The sequence below is a fragment of the Perca fluviatilis genome, chromosome 18 (assembly GCF_010015445.1).
Source record: "Perca fluviatilis chromosome 18, GENO_Pfluv_1.0, whole genome shotgun sequence".
Taxonomy (NCBI): Eukaryota; Metazoa; Chordata; class Actinopteri; order Perciformes; family Percidae; genus Perca; species Perca fluviatilis.
In genome coordinates this window covers 9,347,795-9,366,212 of record NC_053129.1, presented here as the reverse complement: position 1 = coordinate 9,366,212, position 18,418 = coordinate 9,347,795, and the positions used below count along the sequence as shown (strand labels likewise).

Genomic DNA, 18,418 nt, shown 5'->3' with positions numbered 1-18,418 from the left:
CATTTTGCATCCCTGATTGATTCAATGCTTGAAAGAAGACACAAAATAAGCACCGTGAAAAAAGAATAATGGAGATAAGACGTGGACAAATATGCTTAACTCAGTTAGATAAAAAATAACAGATGATGGATCTTTAGATTTCCAGTTTCGCAAACCATACAGTTTAACATTTGCCCAATGTCTGCGGAGTTCCTGAAGACCCTGAAGTCCAACAAGTGATTTATTCATCGTTCTCCCGATGCAGGTGATGCGCTCCTATTTCAAACGCGCCGACCCGTTCTTCGATGAACAGGAGAACCACAGTCTGATCGGTGTGGCCAACGTTTTCCTGGCCTGTCTGTTCCACGACGTCAAGCTGCAATATGCAGTGCCCATCATCAACCAGAATGGAGAGGTAGGAGCCCACTGGGAGCAGTGGATGAGTTTGTTCTTAGGGCGCTTTCACACCTGCCTCATTTAGTCCAGTTGAATGGCACTAGAGTTGGTTTTCCCCCCTTGGCGCGGCTCGTTTGGGCAGGCGGGAACGCACCAATCGCACTCGGATGCGCACCAAAAGCGGACCAAACAAGCGCACCGAGAACTCCTTAAAGACGTGGTCTCGGTACGCTCGGTAACTATATGTACTCCCCAAGTTCACAGAAATGGACTACTGTCAAACTCGCCGCCGACACTCGCATCTCCGTGGTCAAACCAGCCGCCGCTAAAGTCGGAGACAGAGCAGAGCGAAGTCTCGGCGACGATGTCTTATTATTTTAATGAAATGAGCTGGTTTGACCATGGAGATGAGAGAAATATGCAGTAGTCCAGAAAACAGGACCCTCTTCCTGTATTTACTTTCTTGCTCCCGCCGAGACACATCCGACCAATAAGAGGAGCGAACGTTCTTGCGTGGTTTGTAATGATGCATTTCGGTACGCTTGGATTTTTCCAGGTGTGAAACCAAACCGAACCGAGGGGGAAATGGTTTACAAACTCATCAACCGATTCGGACCAGAGCAAACAAACTATAGGTTTGAAAACACCCTTAAACTCGGATGATACACATGTGGACAATTTAGATGAAAATGTTCTAAGCTCTGTAAAATCTCTGTTTGTTTATTTGCTGAAATACACTTCAAAAATGTTATTTTGAAGCAAATTTAAAGCTACTCTAATCAATATTTATATCTTACAATGGAAGAATGACAAACTTACGGAGAACTAGCATCTGGCAGTTTTCTGGCCATGTAAACTTTGCTGTTTTGGTTCTCACTGCTCTCATCAGTTGCTGTTTTCAGTGAAAAAAAAACATCTGTGCACTACCTGCTCAGCACCAAACAGCAGACAAACCCAGTTAGTGACTAACTGGTGAATGTAGTGAAGCATTTAGCAGCTAAAGAGACAGACGTTTCCCTCAGGAGCTGGTAGAGACCAAAAACAGAGCTAAAAGAGTGAATATTGGACTTCCATTCACCAATGGTGAACATTCCAAATGAATGTGAATGTTCAGTATCTGCTGGGTGTGTAAATAAGTTTGCTAACAAGTTAACCATATCTTCTAGCCTGGCATAGCTAGTATTATAGTTCTATTATTTACCATTACCTAGTTAGTTATTACATCCACATTACTGGTGATTATGTATCTAAAATCTCATTGTGGGTATATTTTGTGAAAGCACCAATTGGCAAACCTACAATATCGCCGCAATATCGATATCGAGGTATTTGGTCAAAAAATATCGTGATATTTGATTTTCTCTCTATCGCCCAGCTCTAGCTACCTGCCAAAGTGACAAATAGCATTGTGTGTGTGTGTGTGTGTGTGTGTGTGTGTGTGTGTGTGTGTGTGTGTGTGTGTGTGTGTGTGTGTGTGTGTGTGTGTGTGTGTGTGTGTGTGTCAGGTGGCCGGTCGGCTGCATGTGGAGGTGTGGCGGGGTACAGAGGGCTCTGAGGAGGAAGGCCCTGTACAGTCTGTACGTCAGCACAGCAACACAGACGGAGATCCACAGGAGCGCAAACTGGACTGTGTGGTGAGAACATGCAAATGTAGCCTCATTAACAGGCCTGTTTATCATGTGATTTAGTTATAACTGAGCCAAATCCAAGAAGATATTCATGAAAACCCCCACCTGATAATCTGGATCATATGCCTCCTCTCACTGACATACAAGTCTGGATCCTCTATGCCAGTCTTTCTCAAATGGGGGTACGTGTACCCCAGGGGGTACTTTGGAGTACTGCATCATAACTCTAGCAATAATGTTTTGCGCTGGTCAGGGGTTAGCTGGCTTAACAAAAACCAATTCAAAGGGGGTACAATATAAAAAAAACTAAAATTGAGAACCACTGCTCTATGCTGTAGCTGTTCAGTGTAAGCGAGTGTTGACAGTGCTGCCAGTGGGAAAATAGTTCCAGATTAATAATGGATCTGGCAGGCAGTCAAATCGTTGTGTCTTGTGTCTGTTGTGAGTTTCTCCAGCTCACTGTACTGTAAAAATGTGACAAGTGTAATTAATTCTGGGTCGGCGTTATATCCTGTTTGTCTGGTGATTCTGGTTTTTCTTATGATGAAATGAAATAGAGGACCGGAGCTCTTTGCTACGAAATCTTACATTTTGACCTAAGTCATTTTCCCCTGTGTGTAAAAAATATTAGGAGTTTCTAAAGCAACCTAGTTTTCTGTTTATGTCTGGTCTGCGACTCTCTATTGAACCCTGAGATTCAAACTGACAGAAACCAACACATGACAGTGTTTGTTAGAGCTGTAACAATTACAAATGTTCCTGTACAATTAATTGTCTCAGAAATAATTGCAAAAAACAATATAACTGTCTCTTTCAGTCAAATTTAAAATGACTTTTTCAAACGCACTAAAGTTTTGAGGAATCAATTTTCATAATTATTTTTATTCTTGGGGTTTCAGATTCCGATTTATTCAGGATACGTTTGGTTATATCACTGTTATGTGAACTTTTTGCACAACAAGGCGTCTTTAAAGCTGCAAAAAATAGTCATCACTATTGGCAACTATGTGGCAAAATAGTCATCACTGCTTCTTTACTTATGTTTTTCTGCTGATTTATTTAATCAGCGTGTTTGTCGGGCAGATTTTGGCCAAGAAACACGATCATGTTCAATTTCTCTGGCTTGAGTCAGCTACAGCCCAGGATTTTTTGAGTTGCTATGGCAACAAGTGACAGCTGCCGCTAACATAGCTTTAGCTCAACGGCCCGACGAATAATCCCGTATATAATTACAATTTAGCATATCTAAACAAAATCAACAATTACCATTAACAGCCCTTAGGACCTTCACTAATGTTAGCAATGAATGGCGGTTAAAACAAAGAAACCACCGTTACGTAAAAAAAATTGCCATTAGACAATTATGTAATACTTGTTACAGGCCTAGCGTTTGCTTATCCTTACCTGTGTAGGTGAGTGCATTTCCTCGTCTCTGCTCTCTCAGGTGAACATCCTCCAGGCCAACGGTCTGCCTCGCCACCTGTCCAACTTTGTCTTCTGCCAGTACCACTTCTGGGGGCAGGACGAGTCGGTGTTCATCGCTCCAGAGATAGAGCCATCCAGCTCGTCCTCCACCTCCAGAGACCCTCAGTGCACTGTGGTCTTCGACAGCGCCAAGGTAACATTTTCACACACACACACACACACACACACACACACACACACACACACACACATTATCTCAAACACTTATTCACTCTCTTCAACACCATTTGAGAAATAAACAAGACGATAAACTTAAAGGGTAATTTCAGGTTATTTTCAACCTGAAATTACCTTCAACCTATTTTCCTATGTTTTTTGTGTGTAAGTGACTGATGGCAGCAACAATATTTGAAATTGGTCCAGTATTAAGCGAGAACGTTGTAACCAGCAGCGGCAGACCGGGCTGCAATGTAACCCTATGGGGCAAATGTGCATCGTCAATTATGGTCCACTAAAAGGGCTGTTTTTGCCACTGACAGGCTCAGATTAATATTCTAAGTGTCTGACAACATTATGGAAAGGATCCCTTCAAAGATAGATCATTTTAAAACCATTTTAAGACCTTTCTGTTTAACCAGAAACAGCTCTGAAGTCACTAGCGCTAAACCCACCAGACTCTATTTAAAAAAGCAATACTTTTAGCGCAGGGGTGTCAAACTAATTTTCACCAAGGGCCACACTGGAAAAAGAGAATCACACCAAGTGCCATACATGTAGAGTTAATTGACGTGCTTTTGTTACTGCATGTCACATTTTGGTAGATTTTTTTTCTCATTTTTGTTCCAATTTTTTTGTGGCTTTTTCAAACATTTTTCACTTCTCTGTAAATTTGTTGCTTTTTCCGACATTTTTGTACACTTTTTGTCGCATATTCTGCTTTGAGTGTCTGGTAATTGCAGTTTAAAAAACACTTTCCTGTGTTTTTGGTTTGGCGCACAACTAGGCGGGCCAAAATTTATTATGAACCCAAATTGATATACAGGCCGGATCTAAATCTGCAACGGGCCGGATTTGGCCCGCGGGCCTTGAGTTTGACACGTGTTTTAGCGTGTATAGAGCCAACTTATTTCCTCATGTATATATCGGTAAACTATGTGTTTATTTCAACCAAAACTAGAGTTGTGATTGTTGGTGGAGTGGAAGGACGACCCAAAACAGCTTTTAATAGTTTTATTTAGTTTCTCTCAACTTTGAAGTGCATTTTACGCACAATTGCCCCATTACTTACATTGTAGCTTGTTTCACTGACTGCCGACAGCAGCGATCTTGCCTAATACTGGACCAATGTCAAGGATTGTTGTTCCCATCAGTCACTTAGAAATTTAGAAAAAAAACGAAGTTACCCTTTAAGTTAATTCACCACCAACACCACAAGTTACCAAAGGAAATGATGAAACGACAATGGCGAGGTGATTGTCAGTTTAAGAAGATGTCAATTTGAACAAAATGTCTTATTCTTCTAACTTTTTTAGGAGTTCTCTGTGCCGGTGTCAGAGGACTTTGTGGAATATTTGGCAGAGGGGGCGGTGGCCATTGAAGTGTACGGCCACAAGCAGGCCAACCATCGGAGGAACCTGGCACTGTGGGACCTAGGAGTGATTCAAGCCAAGACCCGAACCCTCAGAGAAAGGTGTGTTGACACAAATGCACACAACCAAGTCCACTCCACTCTCATAGGGACATTTTTGTTTTTTTTGTTTTTTTAAAACATGGACCCTATATCCAATGCAGTGACTAATGTGAACAAAAATCTCGGTCCAGTATTAAGCGAGAACGCTGTAACCGGCAGCCACGAACCGGGCTGCAGTGTAATCCTATAGGGCAAATTTGCACCTTCAGTTTCAGCCCACTAATGGATCTTACCCACTGCTAGTACTAGGGGTGGGAATCACCAGAGGCCTCACGATACGATATCATCACGATACTTATGTCACGATACATTATTATTGCGATTTTAAACATATTGCAATATTCTGCTATATATTGCAATTTATTACCTTTTTTCCAACTTCAAATTTTTCCCAGTTTCAAATGATGTCCCCAAAGGAACATTTTGTCAACATCTGTTTTATCTAAAAAGATAAATGTATCTGTTTGTTCATCCCACTTCAATTGTATTGCTGCAAAAGTGGGATTGTCAAGCAGACAAACTGACCGACACATATATAATAAAAGATCGATACTTGGCGTCTGTGTATCGATAAAGTATTGCCACAAAAAATATCGCGATACTATGCTGTATCGATTTTTTCCCCCACCCCTAGCTAGTACCAGCTCTACTCTGCTCGGCTCGACTCGGACGCGGTGCCCCGTCCTCCATTTTCCATGGCAGATTTAGTACCGCCGCATGTGTGAGGCGAGCGTGGCTGGTCGTCATAGCGACGCCGCAGGAAACTGCCGTGACCTAACACGACACACACACACAGAACGTCGAAGGTGTGTTGTTGTTGCCACAAGACACATTTTGTTTCAAAAGACGCTGGAGGCAGCAAAAAAAAACACCGCTGGCTAAAGTATTTAAAAATGGCGGGTTTGTTCAGGACACCCCCGTCTGTCGCTAGCAATGACGACGCAGTGATTAGTGACAATTCTCTCCAACCAGTCAGTAGTCTGCAGGTTTTCACGTCAGCTTTTGGTATCGCCTCAGCTTGCTTCGACGGAAGCGATACTAAAAAAAGTACCTGTTAGCAGGTACCAGGGATTTTATTTCATAATGGAAAACCAAAAAAGGGGAGTAGAGTCGTGGCGACTCTGCTGAGATTATTATTCTAAGTGTCTGACACCATTATGGAAAGGATCCCTACAGAGACTCTTTTCATTTTAATAAACAATACTTTTAGCGTGTATAAAGCCAGCATATTTCCACATGTAAATGGCCGAGTTAAGGGTTTATTTCAACCAAACCAGAGTGGTGATTGTTGGAACAGTGGAAAAATAAAACCAATATTTTACTAGTTTTATTTTGTTTCTGTCAACTTTGAATAAAGCGTTTTTTACCATGATAAAATGACTGTTTATATACATGGAGTCTGGTGGGTATGGCAATAGCGATTTCGGGTTGTTTCATGTTAAGGCCCTGACACACCAACCCGATGGCCGACCGTCGACAGAAAAGGCAGTCGGACTGATCAGTCGGCTCCCCGAGGTCCAAAAAGTGCCTCGGAACACACCGAAGCGCCGACAACTTGATCGTACATTCTGCACGTGTGCGAGACCGTCATACAAAAAAATAAAAAACGGAAATGACGAACACTTCACCTGGGTCTGGCTTCTCCAGCTGACTGATTATGGCGGCTTGTTCGAAATACGATCTTGTATTTTACAAAAATAGCTCACTGAACTCACTTACTTTAAAAAATAAGTTAAATTAAAAAATATTTTTGTTGCATCTCTTTTCGGTGTTGTAATTTGTAGACGTCCCTAAGCACTCGTCTCACAGCAGCAACAACAACAGCAGAGAGCAGAAGCCAGCAGGCAAGTGTTATTTACATAAACTTCTGGTGTACTTACAAACTTTCCAATCCATCGTTTTATGAGTGCATAACCTATATATACTAGTGTAGACCTTTGGTATCATTTCGGGCATTATTAGTGGGGTCATTTAAGAGATAAAAACGTGGGTCCATTAGCCCCTGCGCTAAGCTATTCAGCGGCTAACGCTACTCTACGCTAACTCGCCCAATGTTAGACCCAGGTGAAAAAAGCTTCTGGGGGGGTGTTTAGCTCGAGGTCATGGTGCAAAGGACCCTAGGGTGAAATTACTCCGAACCATCACTTTAAGCGAGAAATAGGCCATACAGTTGCTGAATCTGTCTTCATTTCAGATCGAAAAAGGTCACTTTAAAAGATTTTCGTCAGATTTTGAGAAGCGTCCCTCACTCATCCCGCTCGCCATTTCCGGGTTAGCACTCCACCAATCAGATTGGTCATTGAGTCCGACTGTCCGCCCTCCGACCCAGCAAGTCAGGTCGGCCCATATGGCGGACGACGGCATGGAAACACACCGAACAGACTCGGGTCACCGACCTCGCCAGACTGTCCGACGGCCGATAATCGGGTTTGTGTGTCAGGGCCTTTAAACAAAAAGGATTTTTCTATAACGCTGTCAGACACAAATAATCTGAGCCTGATGGTGGCTAAACAACTTTTTTGGATGTAAACTGAAGGTGCGCAATTGCTCAATAACTTACAGTGTAGCTTGTTTCGCGGTCTTGCTTAATACTGGACCAATTTTAAAGATTGTTTTTGTCACTTAGACACAAACACATAGGAAAATAGGGTCCAGGTTGAATAAAAAAATACAACAAGTTACCCTTTAAATAAGGTTAGGCGTCTTACTTTAGATAATTCTAGTCCCATATTATCTCTTAACACAGTGATGCTAAAATATGAATGCTATTTTAGTGTCTGTTTCACCCTCTAATGGTAAAATAGGCCAACAGCCCTATCCACGAAAACCTCAATATCTACAATGGTTGTCATAACCTTTAAAGCTATGTATTAATAAAATGCTAGGCTCGGAACTGACGCGTGTTCGTGCTGTACCTGCAGGTGGAGCGAGGTGACCCGCCGCCTGGAGTTGTGGGTGCAGCTGAGTGAGCTGAACGAGGCGGGAGAGTTCTGCGCTGTAGAGGTTCTTCCCGCCAAAGACGTGCGCACAGGAGGAGTCTTCCAGCTCCGACAGGTATCCTGGATCTTTGTTTGTTTGTAGATCAGAAGATCATTTGTATTTGTGGTTTATTCATTTGAACCAGTGACACTGCTTGAATGTTATTTTCTACTATTGTGCTGATGATGTGAACCGATGATTTTTCCATTTTCTGTAAGTAAAGTTGATTTATATAGCACACAACACAAAGTGCTTCACAGGCAAAATGAATACGTACATACATTAAAACAAATCAAAAATCATAAAAAGCACAATAAATCCTAGTAAAACACAGAAGCATAAATACAAAGTAGTACAGTCAACAATGTGGCTAAATGAACGCCTGACTAAAAAGAGGCGTCTTTAGCTGCCTTTAAAGATTTCAACAGATGCTGTCACTCTCAAAACGTGGCAAAGCGTTCCACAGTGTAGGAGCGATTGTTTGAAAAGCTCTATCACCTTTAGTTTTCAGCCTAGTATGGGGAACAGCCAGTAAGCCCTGATCAGAGGACCTCAAAGATCTGATGACAACAGCAGATCACTTATGTAAGCCGGTGCCTGACCATTGATGGCTCTGTAAGTAATGACAAGAATCTTGAACTAGGTCCTGAATTTAACAGGCAGCCAGTGCAATGAGGCCAGGATAGGGGTCTGTCTGCATTTTAAAGGGTAACTACTGTTTTTTAAAACCTGGACCCTATTTACCTATGTTTTTGTGTCTAAGTGGCTGATGGGAACAACCATCTTTGACATTGGGACAGTATTAAGCAAGATCGCTGCAGTCGGTAGGGCAATTGTCCAGCTTGTATTTACCTTCACAAAAGTGCTTGTTTTGCTGACAGGCTCAGATTAATATTCTAAGTGTCTGACAACATTATGGAAAGGATTTCTAAGGAGGTCGACCTTTCTGTTAAAGAGTAAGATCCTTTTTTTAAACATAAAAACATCCGCGAAATTGCGTTCGCTAAACCCACCAGACTCCATGTAAATAAACAGTAATTTAAGCATTGTAAAATACACTTCATTCAAAGTCGACCGAAACAAAATAAAACTATGAAAAGCCGTTTTGGGTCGTCTTTCAACTTTTCCAACCATCACAACTCTTTGGTTGAAATAAACACATAGTTTACTGATTTACATGTGAAAATATGTTGGCTATATTCACGCTAAAAGTATTCCTTTTTTAAATGGAGTCTGGTGGGTTTAGCGCTAGCGACTTCAGAGCTGTTTCTGGTTAAACAGAAATGTCTCAAAGAGGTTTTAAAGGTCTATCTTTGAAGGGATCCTTTCCATAATGTTGTCAGACACTTCGAATATTAATCTGAGCCTGTCAGCGGCAAAACAAGCACTTTTGTGAAGGTAAATACAAGCTGGACAATTGCCCTGTTATCTTACATTGTAGCTTGTTTCGCCGCTGTCGACTGCAGCGATCTCTCTTAATACTGTCCCAATGTCAAAGGTCACTTAGACACAAAAACAAAGGTTGAAAAAAAATGGTAGTTACCCTTTAAGAAGGTGCCAGTCAATATTAACTGACAAACCTACTTGCTTCTAAGTAGATGCCACTGTTCTATCAAACTAGTAGATAAAATGAAATGAAGTTAATATTACTTACCTCTCATGTAAATCTGTACCTGCAGGGTCAGTCCCGCCGGGTCCAGGTGAAGGTGCGTTCAGTACCAGACTCGGGCACAATGCCCCTCATCGCCGCCTCTATTCTCTCTGTATCCATCGGAGACGTCAAGATCCGGCAGGCACGTCTCTCCAAAGGCAGTGAATCACAATGGGTGAGGAGGGCATATCATCACTTGTTGGTATTAGTTTGAAAGATGTTGGACGGAAGGGATTTTATGGAAATTGAATTATTTGATCTTTGGCTTCCATGCTCAATTTGCGTGTGAGACTTCCGGACCTAAATAGCACCTTTTGTATAACTCTTTAACTGTTTCTCTCTCAATTTCAATTGCAGGGTGGGGATGAAGAAATGGACAGCTACCAAGTAAGTAGATTAGCATGCATCATCACACACTGCGACGCAATAAAAAAAAACGATTCCTCTTTTGGGGAAACGCAACTCATCGTCACGCTGCACTGGCCAATTACGTAACAGACGCTCAGGCTTGTCAGTCCGTTTTGAGGCGCTGGGAGAGTCCCGGACAGTAAACGGGAAACTGAAACTGTGGCAACTCTATCGCTGCCACAAGAAAGTTTACTACACTAACACTGTGGGGGTAAAAACACCAAACACAAGCACTGAACTGGCCAGGAGTTTGCGTAACAGCTGACTGTTTCCAGCAACAACAAAGCAGAGCCCCTTTGTCTCTTTTCCTTCTTTCTTTTTCTCCGTGAAATGAAGCTGCCTTCAAGTGCGGTCAGAAATGGTGAGATCTGTAAACTATCTGACGGAAAACTGATTGTGAAATATAAAGTCTACGCTCTGTGTGTGTGTGTGTGTGTGTGTGTGTGTGTGTGTGTGTGTGTGTGTGTGTGTGTGTGTGTGTGTGTGTGTGTGTGTGTGTGCATGCAGGAGCTAGACCTGGAGAGGATGAGGGAACAGTGGCTGGCCACACTCACTCAGAGACAGGAGTATCTGGACCAACAGCTACAGAAGATAGTTTGCAAACCAGGTACAGCTGTGGAACAAATGCAGCCTAAAACAAAAAAAGTCACACACACACACAAGTTTGATATGGAATCAGAAATGATTGATAGCAGCAACATTTGCAGTCCTCTATTTCGTTGTCAGTATGCCCTTTTTATGGTAACATGTCATTCCCTCCCACTGCTCAGTGTAATTCAGCTTCTTCGTCATTTCTAAAGTTTAAATGTATTTCCCAGTGTATAATTATACAGCACAAGAACTGCTTCTCTTCATCAATTTGTCATAACCAAGTGGCAGTGATGTACAGTTCAAGTCACCGTTAATATGTAGCACTTCCGACAATACAGACGTGTGAATGAATAGGAAGCATCTGAGTAATTACTGAATGAATACTGGTTTAGCTGACAGTGATCATATGTCTTGAGCCACTGATGTCTTCAGAGTAAAGCGTGATTCATGGTTCTGCGGAGGCTCCACGCAGAGCTTTCGGCGTAGCCTATACGCAAGTGGCCTGTTTATACTTGTGCGTTGGTGTGTGTGTGCGTGGATCTCTTTAGGAGAACAGCAGGGCCGACATGTGGGGAGTGTGTGGTAGGGTTGGGCGATGTCCCCTAAATTGCCAGTTGACGATGTTTATAGTAAAACATCGTGATGGACGATGATATCGTTGTCAGGGGGGTTAAGCACTTTTTCTTTTACTATATCTCTTTACATAAAAAAATGTCTACTATTATGAGCTAACAGTTTGACCAGACATACATTGCAATGCCCTCTGTAAATGGACAGTATTACATGGCTATGCTGCCGCCTGCTGGTAGGGGCAGTAATTACAATTTCACCTACTTTCACGGCGCCGTAAAGTCTAGACTCAATCAGATGTCCGTGATCTGCTTAACAACAGTACAGTGGAACATTTGCCTTTAACAGAGCGAGAGTAATAACCTAATATACCATCATTACTGAGAATAAACTACATCCTCGGTTATGTTTGCACTGAATAACTCATTCAATAAACAGAAACGTAACTCTTACAGCGCACATGAACAGATGCGCAATATAAGCACACACAAATAGCACACTCCTGAATTAGCCTACTGTTGCTAACGTACATTCATAAATCCTACATAACATTGTCCCGTACCTACAGGACATCAGACTGACTTATTGATGCACAGCAGTGTCCGTAAACTTAGTCCAATGAGGGGAGAAAGGAAAGTGTGACAGTGTTCCACGTTAACGCCTTTTCTCTCTCAACTACCGGCGCATGCTTACTTGCGCTAATAGTCCAGGGCTACTACTGACAGGGAGAGAGAGAGAGACTGTATTACTTAACAGCCAATCCAGTCTGCTCGTATTTTTGAGGTTTTTGACTTCTTTGTGTGTTTGTTTCCATGTGTATGTGCATGTAGATAAGTCAGAGGACGATGTGGAAAGGGAGTCCCAGCTGCTGGAATGTCGTCTGACGCTCACCGAAGAACGCAACGCCGTTCTGGTGCCGTCGGCCGGCAGTGGCATCCCCGGAGCCCCCGTAGAGAGGTGCGTTTGAAGGAAAATACGTTGATGTATTTATTTTATTTTATTCTCCAGGAAGAGCACTATGCTTCCTATTCACCCATTGGAACTACTCTGTTGTTGGAAATCCAGTAGTGGAGGGAATTAACCAACTACTATTACAGTTAAGAACATTTGAACTACGAAGGTGCTTTATTTCCTCTTTAATGCTACTTCACTTGGACTCCACCACATTTCTGAGGTGAATATTGTACTTTGTGCCAGGGTTTTCAAATTTTAGGCCCTAAATTAAAAGAAAGAAAGAAAAAAAAGTATTGTGTTCTAGGTCTTAAATAATATCCCTACGTCAGTGTAACGCTACCTCTAATGCTCATTGAAATGTTCCCGCAGCTCTTTAGAATATTTTTTTTTTTTTTTTTATTCTGTGGTGTTGTAGTTCTTTTACTCGCTAGTCCAAATATAATTGGCTGTATTAGGACTACAAATGAGACCAACATGTAACTTATATTGCAGCCAGTCTAGAAACCAGTCATATAATGCCAATGAGGGATTCGGGGAATTGTTTCAGACGATGTTTCCGGACTCTGACATCTGACTTTGTTTTTGATGTCGTGATATAGGTCTTATATTTCATTCATAATGGTCTTAAAAAGGTCTTAAATTTGACTTGGTGAAACCTGTAGAAACCCTGTGTACTCCACCAAAGTAAAAAGTGACATCTAGTTACTTGTTACAGATAAAGATTTCCCATACAAAAAATAAAGCAAACCTATAAGGTAAAATACATGGTTGTTGATTAAAGTGCCAAAAAGGTATATAAAGTAGTTTAAATTTGCTCCACTTCGACCAGCTATAACAATACAATCCAATTAGATACTATACATTAAAACATAACACTCTGAAAGGGGCCACTCTGCGTAATCCGTACTTTTTTTCTTATAATACACTTTTACTTTGTAATATAGCTACTTTTACTTAAATAAATGATCTGAATACTACTGAAATTCAATACCTCATCTATGCCTACACTGAACTTGTTTTGACAGCTTTGTGAAGGCTAAATCTCTCATATAATGCCTCAAATTACAGCTCAAGTCAAGAAATGGTCTACAGCTAATTATTAGGTTAAAGTCAATCCAAACTTAGTCTCGCTTTGCCAGACCCTCCTCCAAAGCACGCTGGGGGAAGAGTCTGGCTAGTACACAGAGCATTCAGGGATGGGAGGAAAACGTGCTCTGGTTTAATGGCATTAATCACAATCGTCTTGGGGGGTGCTAAGCACCGGAGGAAAGCCGCGGTGCCGCTGCACTTGTTTTGGTGGAACGTGTATGTTTAAAAGTTGTTTTAGTCGTGCAACAGAAAACTCCGATTGGACAGATAGTCTAGCTAGCTGTCTGGATTTACCCTGCAGAGATCTGAGGAGCAGTTAACCATAGTCCTCAGAAATCCACCAGAGTTTAAAATGCAACCACAAAGGAAGCCCAAGGCAACAGATATCCGGCCTAAATGAGTGATATCTGGCGGATAATCCGGCAGCAACCGAGCAATCCCGGAAGTGGAATGTCAAGGATATAGACTAATCCAAACGCTTTTATTTTGTTGAGCTCTGGTCAGAATCCATTCAGCCTCTTTTTTCTTATGTTAAACCGCTGTTTTGTATACAGTATATTAATGCAGGGGTGTCAAAATCACCTTCACTAAAGGCCACACTGGAAAATAAGAATTACATCAAGGGCCAGACGAAAAGTTTATAGGCTTTAATTTAAGAGAAAAGTCAAATATCTTTGACCGTATTAGTGCATGTCTCATATTCTCACTTACAGTTTGGTCCATATAAAGCCCTAAAGAAGTCAGCAACAAAGTTCCTTATCCCTCACTGAAATAACCGCTGAAAAATGTGGGCCTGATCAAAGTCTGCAAGGGGCCCGGATTTGGCCCGCGGGCCTTGAGTTTGACACGTGTATTTATGTATGCGCCAACCACCAAGGCAAATTCCTTGCAACTTACTTTGGCAATAAACCTGCTTCTGATTCAGAATTGTTTATTTATTAGTTATGCCGTTTAGAGAGAAGCTTGATTTTCTCACGTTTTATCTCAAGCCAACACTGTTGTTTTCAACTCAATCAGATCCACTTAGTTACAAAGTAACTGTCCTCAAGCAACGCTAAGCAAATATAACAGCCAACTAAGGATGAGTGGAGCTAGCTGCCAGCCCCTCTGTATCATGGACTAGGTGTGCTGACTGTGCGGTTTCTCCACAGGGTTCCTGTCCCTGGCATGGAAACACACATTCCTGTCCTGTTCCTGGATCTCAGTGGTATGTCGTTCATCACCATCTTTCTGCTTGTAATTTGGCAAAATTCCCCGCTGTCATAATAACTGTTGAACCCCTATTCTTTTTTTTCTCTCTTGCTTCTGTCCCTCCCCCTCCCCCTCTCCAGCTGATGATTTCCAGGCCAGTCTTTCAGCACCACTGGCCGGGGGGCTGGATGCGTTACTCAGTGGGGAGGATGAGGATGAATTCTTTGACCTTCATATTGTTAAACGCTATGATCCAGAGGTAAGATATTCATGGTGTGGATTTGCGAGTTTCCCTTTCGTATATCTTGTCTTGCTATTGTCTTTTGCAAATCCCAAATGTACAACCTAGGTAGCAGATGGAGGGAAATCTTATAGCTAGGGCTGTGCAATTAATAGAAATTTTAATCGGGATTACGATTTCAGTAATCAAGATAAAATGATTATTTGCACTTTACGTTTTGCGAGTTAACTCTTATTTTGTCTTGTGTTCTGAATGAAAAAAAAAAAAGTATTAAAGTGCTCATATTATGCTTTTTGTCTTTTTCCCTTTTCTTTATTGTGTTATAAATATCATTTTTGTGCACGTAATAGGTTTAGAAATTGAATAAGCCCAAAGTCCGCCCCAAAGACTCTTACCATCTCCAACAGAAAACCCTGTTCCCAAACTGCTCCAAACAGCTCTGTTGTAGTCCAGCCTTTACTTCTTAGACAAACATGGGTCACTTTGTAACACACGTTATAATGCTCGCCTAGCTGCTAGTGTGGCACTCCCTCATACTCTGCTTCTGACTGGCTAGTAGTCCTTACCTAGCTACTGCGCATGTGCGACTCCCAGCAAAGATGGAACAGAAGTGAGATGTCTCACTCTGTAGCTAAAACAGAGAGCTCAACACACAGGGTGAAAAGAGGAGCTGCAGCAATGTGCAGTACAACTATACTGTTCTCCCTATGTGTTATGCACTTCCATTACGTTGACACAGTTCAACAGCAAGCCAAATATATCAAACATTATTTGAATAAACCAAGTTCTTAATATATCTGAGGACAGAATAACAACAAAAATATGATTTTTTTAATATTTTTTAAATTAAAGGTGCTGTAGGTATGATTGTGAAGATCCAGGACTTAGCCAAAGAATTTGAACATTGACACCTTCTCAGTCCCTCCCCCCCTTTCTGCTTAAGCCCAAACGGTCTCCTAAGCCCCTCCCCCCACAAGGGAGAATGTGTGATTGACACGCAGTTAGACACCCCCCTGGCCCTGATTGGTGCATCTGATAAGGGAGCTGTGGATTTTTGTAAATCGCACTACAGGCTGTAGGTGGTGCCAGAGGAGCCAGATTTTTTTTTTTTTATTACCTGCTTCATGTAGTTCTACTGGAACATAGGGTCGGTTTCAGCAAATATGACAACGTATAGCCTTTCATCTTCCATGCTTTTTGATGTTACGATGTCCAGGTGAAGGTGGAGGCCTCCTGGGACTCGACGGTCCACAAATGCCCCCAGTTGAGTCGCGTGATGTCAGCTGACCAGAGGGTCTACCTGACCGTCAGCACAGTGGTTCAGCTGAGCCACCCGGCCCAGATGCAGCTGGTACTCAGGAAACGCATCTGTGTCAACGTCACCGGGAAACAGGTGGGTGGCCCCCGAGGCATGATGGGTAGGAGCAGTCCGTTTTTTGCTTTCTCCCTTCCATCACTTTTCCACTAGTCGATGACGTTTCATTTCCGGGATTGTTCAGGTGCCTCCGTAAATTCCGCCGGATGTCCCTCATTTTCGGCCGGATGTCCATCACCTTCCTCTTTCTTTGTGTTGGCGTTCTAAACTCTGGTGGATTTCTGAGGACTATGGTTAACTGCTCCTCAGATCTCTGCAGGGTAAATCCAGACAGCTAGCTAGACTATCTGTCCAATCTGAGTTTTCTGTTGCATGACTAAAACAACCTTTGAACGTACACGTTCCACCAAAACAAGTTCCTTCCCGAGGCTATTTTGCAGCGACACCGTTGCTCCGTCCGATGCTTAGCGGCGCCCAAGACGATTGTGACTGGTTTGAAGAAATGCCATTAAACCAGAGCACGTTTTTCTCCCATCCCAGAATGCTGTGTGGACTAGCCAGACCCGCCTCTGCAGCGCTGTAGAGGAAGGTCTGGCAATGCGAGACTACTTAGTGCTAATTAGTGAATTTGCGAACATGTGGTTATGTTTGTGTGGCAGGGTTTTGCTCAGAGCCTGCTGAAGAGGATGTCTCAGCGCAGCACCATCCCTGGCTGTGGAGTCACCTTTGAAATCGTTTCTAATATCCCAGGGGTAAGTACCAGCCACAGAGTTATTTGTTAGAAAGAAAATAAAATATTTTTTTAAATTGCCAATGTCTAATTTACATGGTTAACATGGTTATGTTGATGAATAACGTCACTGTTAACGGACAATACAATTTTTGACCGATTTTAAATACTTTCATTTAAACTATTAAAAACAATATTATCAAAATAAAAAGGTAAAAAAAAAAAGGCTATTCAATCTATTTACTTAACTGCTAGTTAGTTTGCACTGGCAAGTTGCATTTGTGCTCTTATGTTCTGCTAAGTTTGTAAGTAGGCCCTCTGCTGGATGCTGCTCACAGCATAGATAGATAGAGGGGAACTATATATATATATATATATATATATATATATATATATATATATATATATATATATATATATATATATATATACAGTGCCTTGCGAAAGTATTCGGCCCCCTTGAACTTTTCGACCTTTTGCCACATTTCAGGCCTCAAACATAAAGATATAAAACTGTAATTTTTTGTGAAGAATCAACAACAAGTGGGACACAATCATGAAGTGGAACGAAATTTATTGGATATTTCAAACCTTTTAAACAAATAAAAAACTGAAATATTGGGCGTGCAAAATTATTCAGCCCCCTTAAGTTAATACTTTGTAGCGCCACCTTTTGCTGCGATTACAGCTGTAAGTCGCTTGGGGTATTTCTCTATCAGTTTTGCACATCGAGAGACTGACATTTTTGCCCATTCCTCCTTGCAAAACAGCTCGAGCTCAGTGAGGTTGGATGGAGAGCGTTTGTGAACAGCAGTTTTCAGTTCTTTCCACAGATTCTCGATTGGATTCAGGTCTGGACTTTGACTTGGCCATTCTAACACCTGGATATGTTTATTTGTGAACCATTCCATTGTAGATTTTGCTTTATGTTTTGGATCATTGTCTTGTTGGAAGACAAATCCGTCCCCCCAGTCTCAGGTCTTTTGCAGACTCCATCAGGTCTTCTTCCAGAATGGTCCTGTATTTGGCTCCATCCATCTTCCCATCAATTTTAACCATCTTCCCTGTCACTGCTGAAGAAAAGCAGTCCCAAACCATGATGCTGCCACCACCATGTTTGACAGTGGGGATGGTGTGTTCAGGGTGATGAGCTGTGTTGCTTTTACGCCAAACATAACGTTTTGCATTGTTGCCAAAAAGTTTGATTTTGGTTTCATCTGACCACAGCACCTTCTTCCACATGTTTGGTGTGTCTCCCAGGTGGCTTTTGGCAAACTTTAAACAACACTTTTTATGGATATCTTTAAGAAATGGCTTTCTTCTTGCCACTCTTCCATAAAGGCCAGATTTGTGCAGTATACGACTGATTGTTGTCCTATGGACAGAGTCTCCCACCTCAGCTGTAGATCTCTGCAGTTCATCCAGAGTGATCATGGGCCTCTTGGCTGCATCTCTGATCAGTCTTCTCATTGTATGAGCTGAAAGTTTAGAGGGACGGCCGGGTCTTCGTAGATTTGTAGTGGTCTGATACTCCTTCCATTTCAATATTATCGCTTGCACAGTGCTCCTTGGGATGTTTAA

The 18,418-nt window shown here is 42.1% G+C and overlaps 1 protein-coding gene across 1 annotated transcript in view; it reads left to right on the top strand.

Moving 5' to 3' along the window:
• Nucleotides 1-18,418, top strand: part of LOC120547212 (kinesin-like protein KIF13B) — a 72,282-nt gene that overhangs the window by 36,553 nt on the left and 17,311 nt on the right. The window contains 13 exon segments of the mRNA XM_039782695.1: nucleotides 245-394; nucleotides 1,881-2,009; nucleotides 3,448-3,621; nucleotides 4,961-5,118; nucleotides 8,040-8,172; nucleotides 9,777-9,923; nucleotides 10,106-10,135; nucleotides 10,664-10,763; nucleotides 12,148-12,274; nucleotides 14,512-14,567; nucleotides 14,692-14,810; nucleotides 16,009-16,185; nucleotides 16,767-16,859. Of these exon segments, the coding sequence (XP_039638629.1) occupies nucleotides 245-394; nucleotides 1,881-2,009; nucleotides 3,448-3,621; nucleotides 4,961-5,118; nucleotides 8,040-8,172; nucleotides 9,777-9,923; nucleotides 10,106-10,135; nucleotides 10,664-10,763; nucleotides 12,148-12,274; nucleotides 14,512-14,567; nucleotides 14,692-14,810; nucleotides 16,009-16,185; nucleotides 16,767-16,859 (1,593 nt within the window).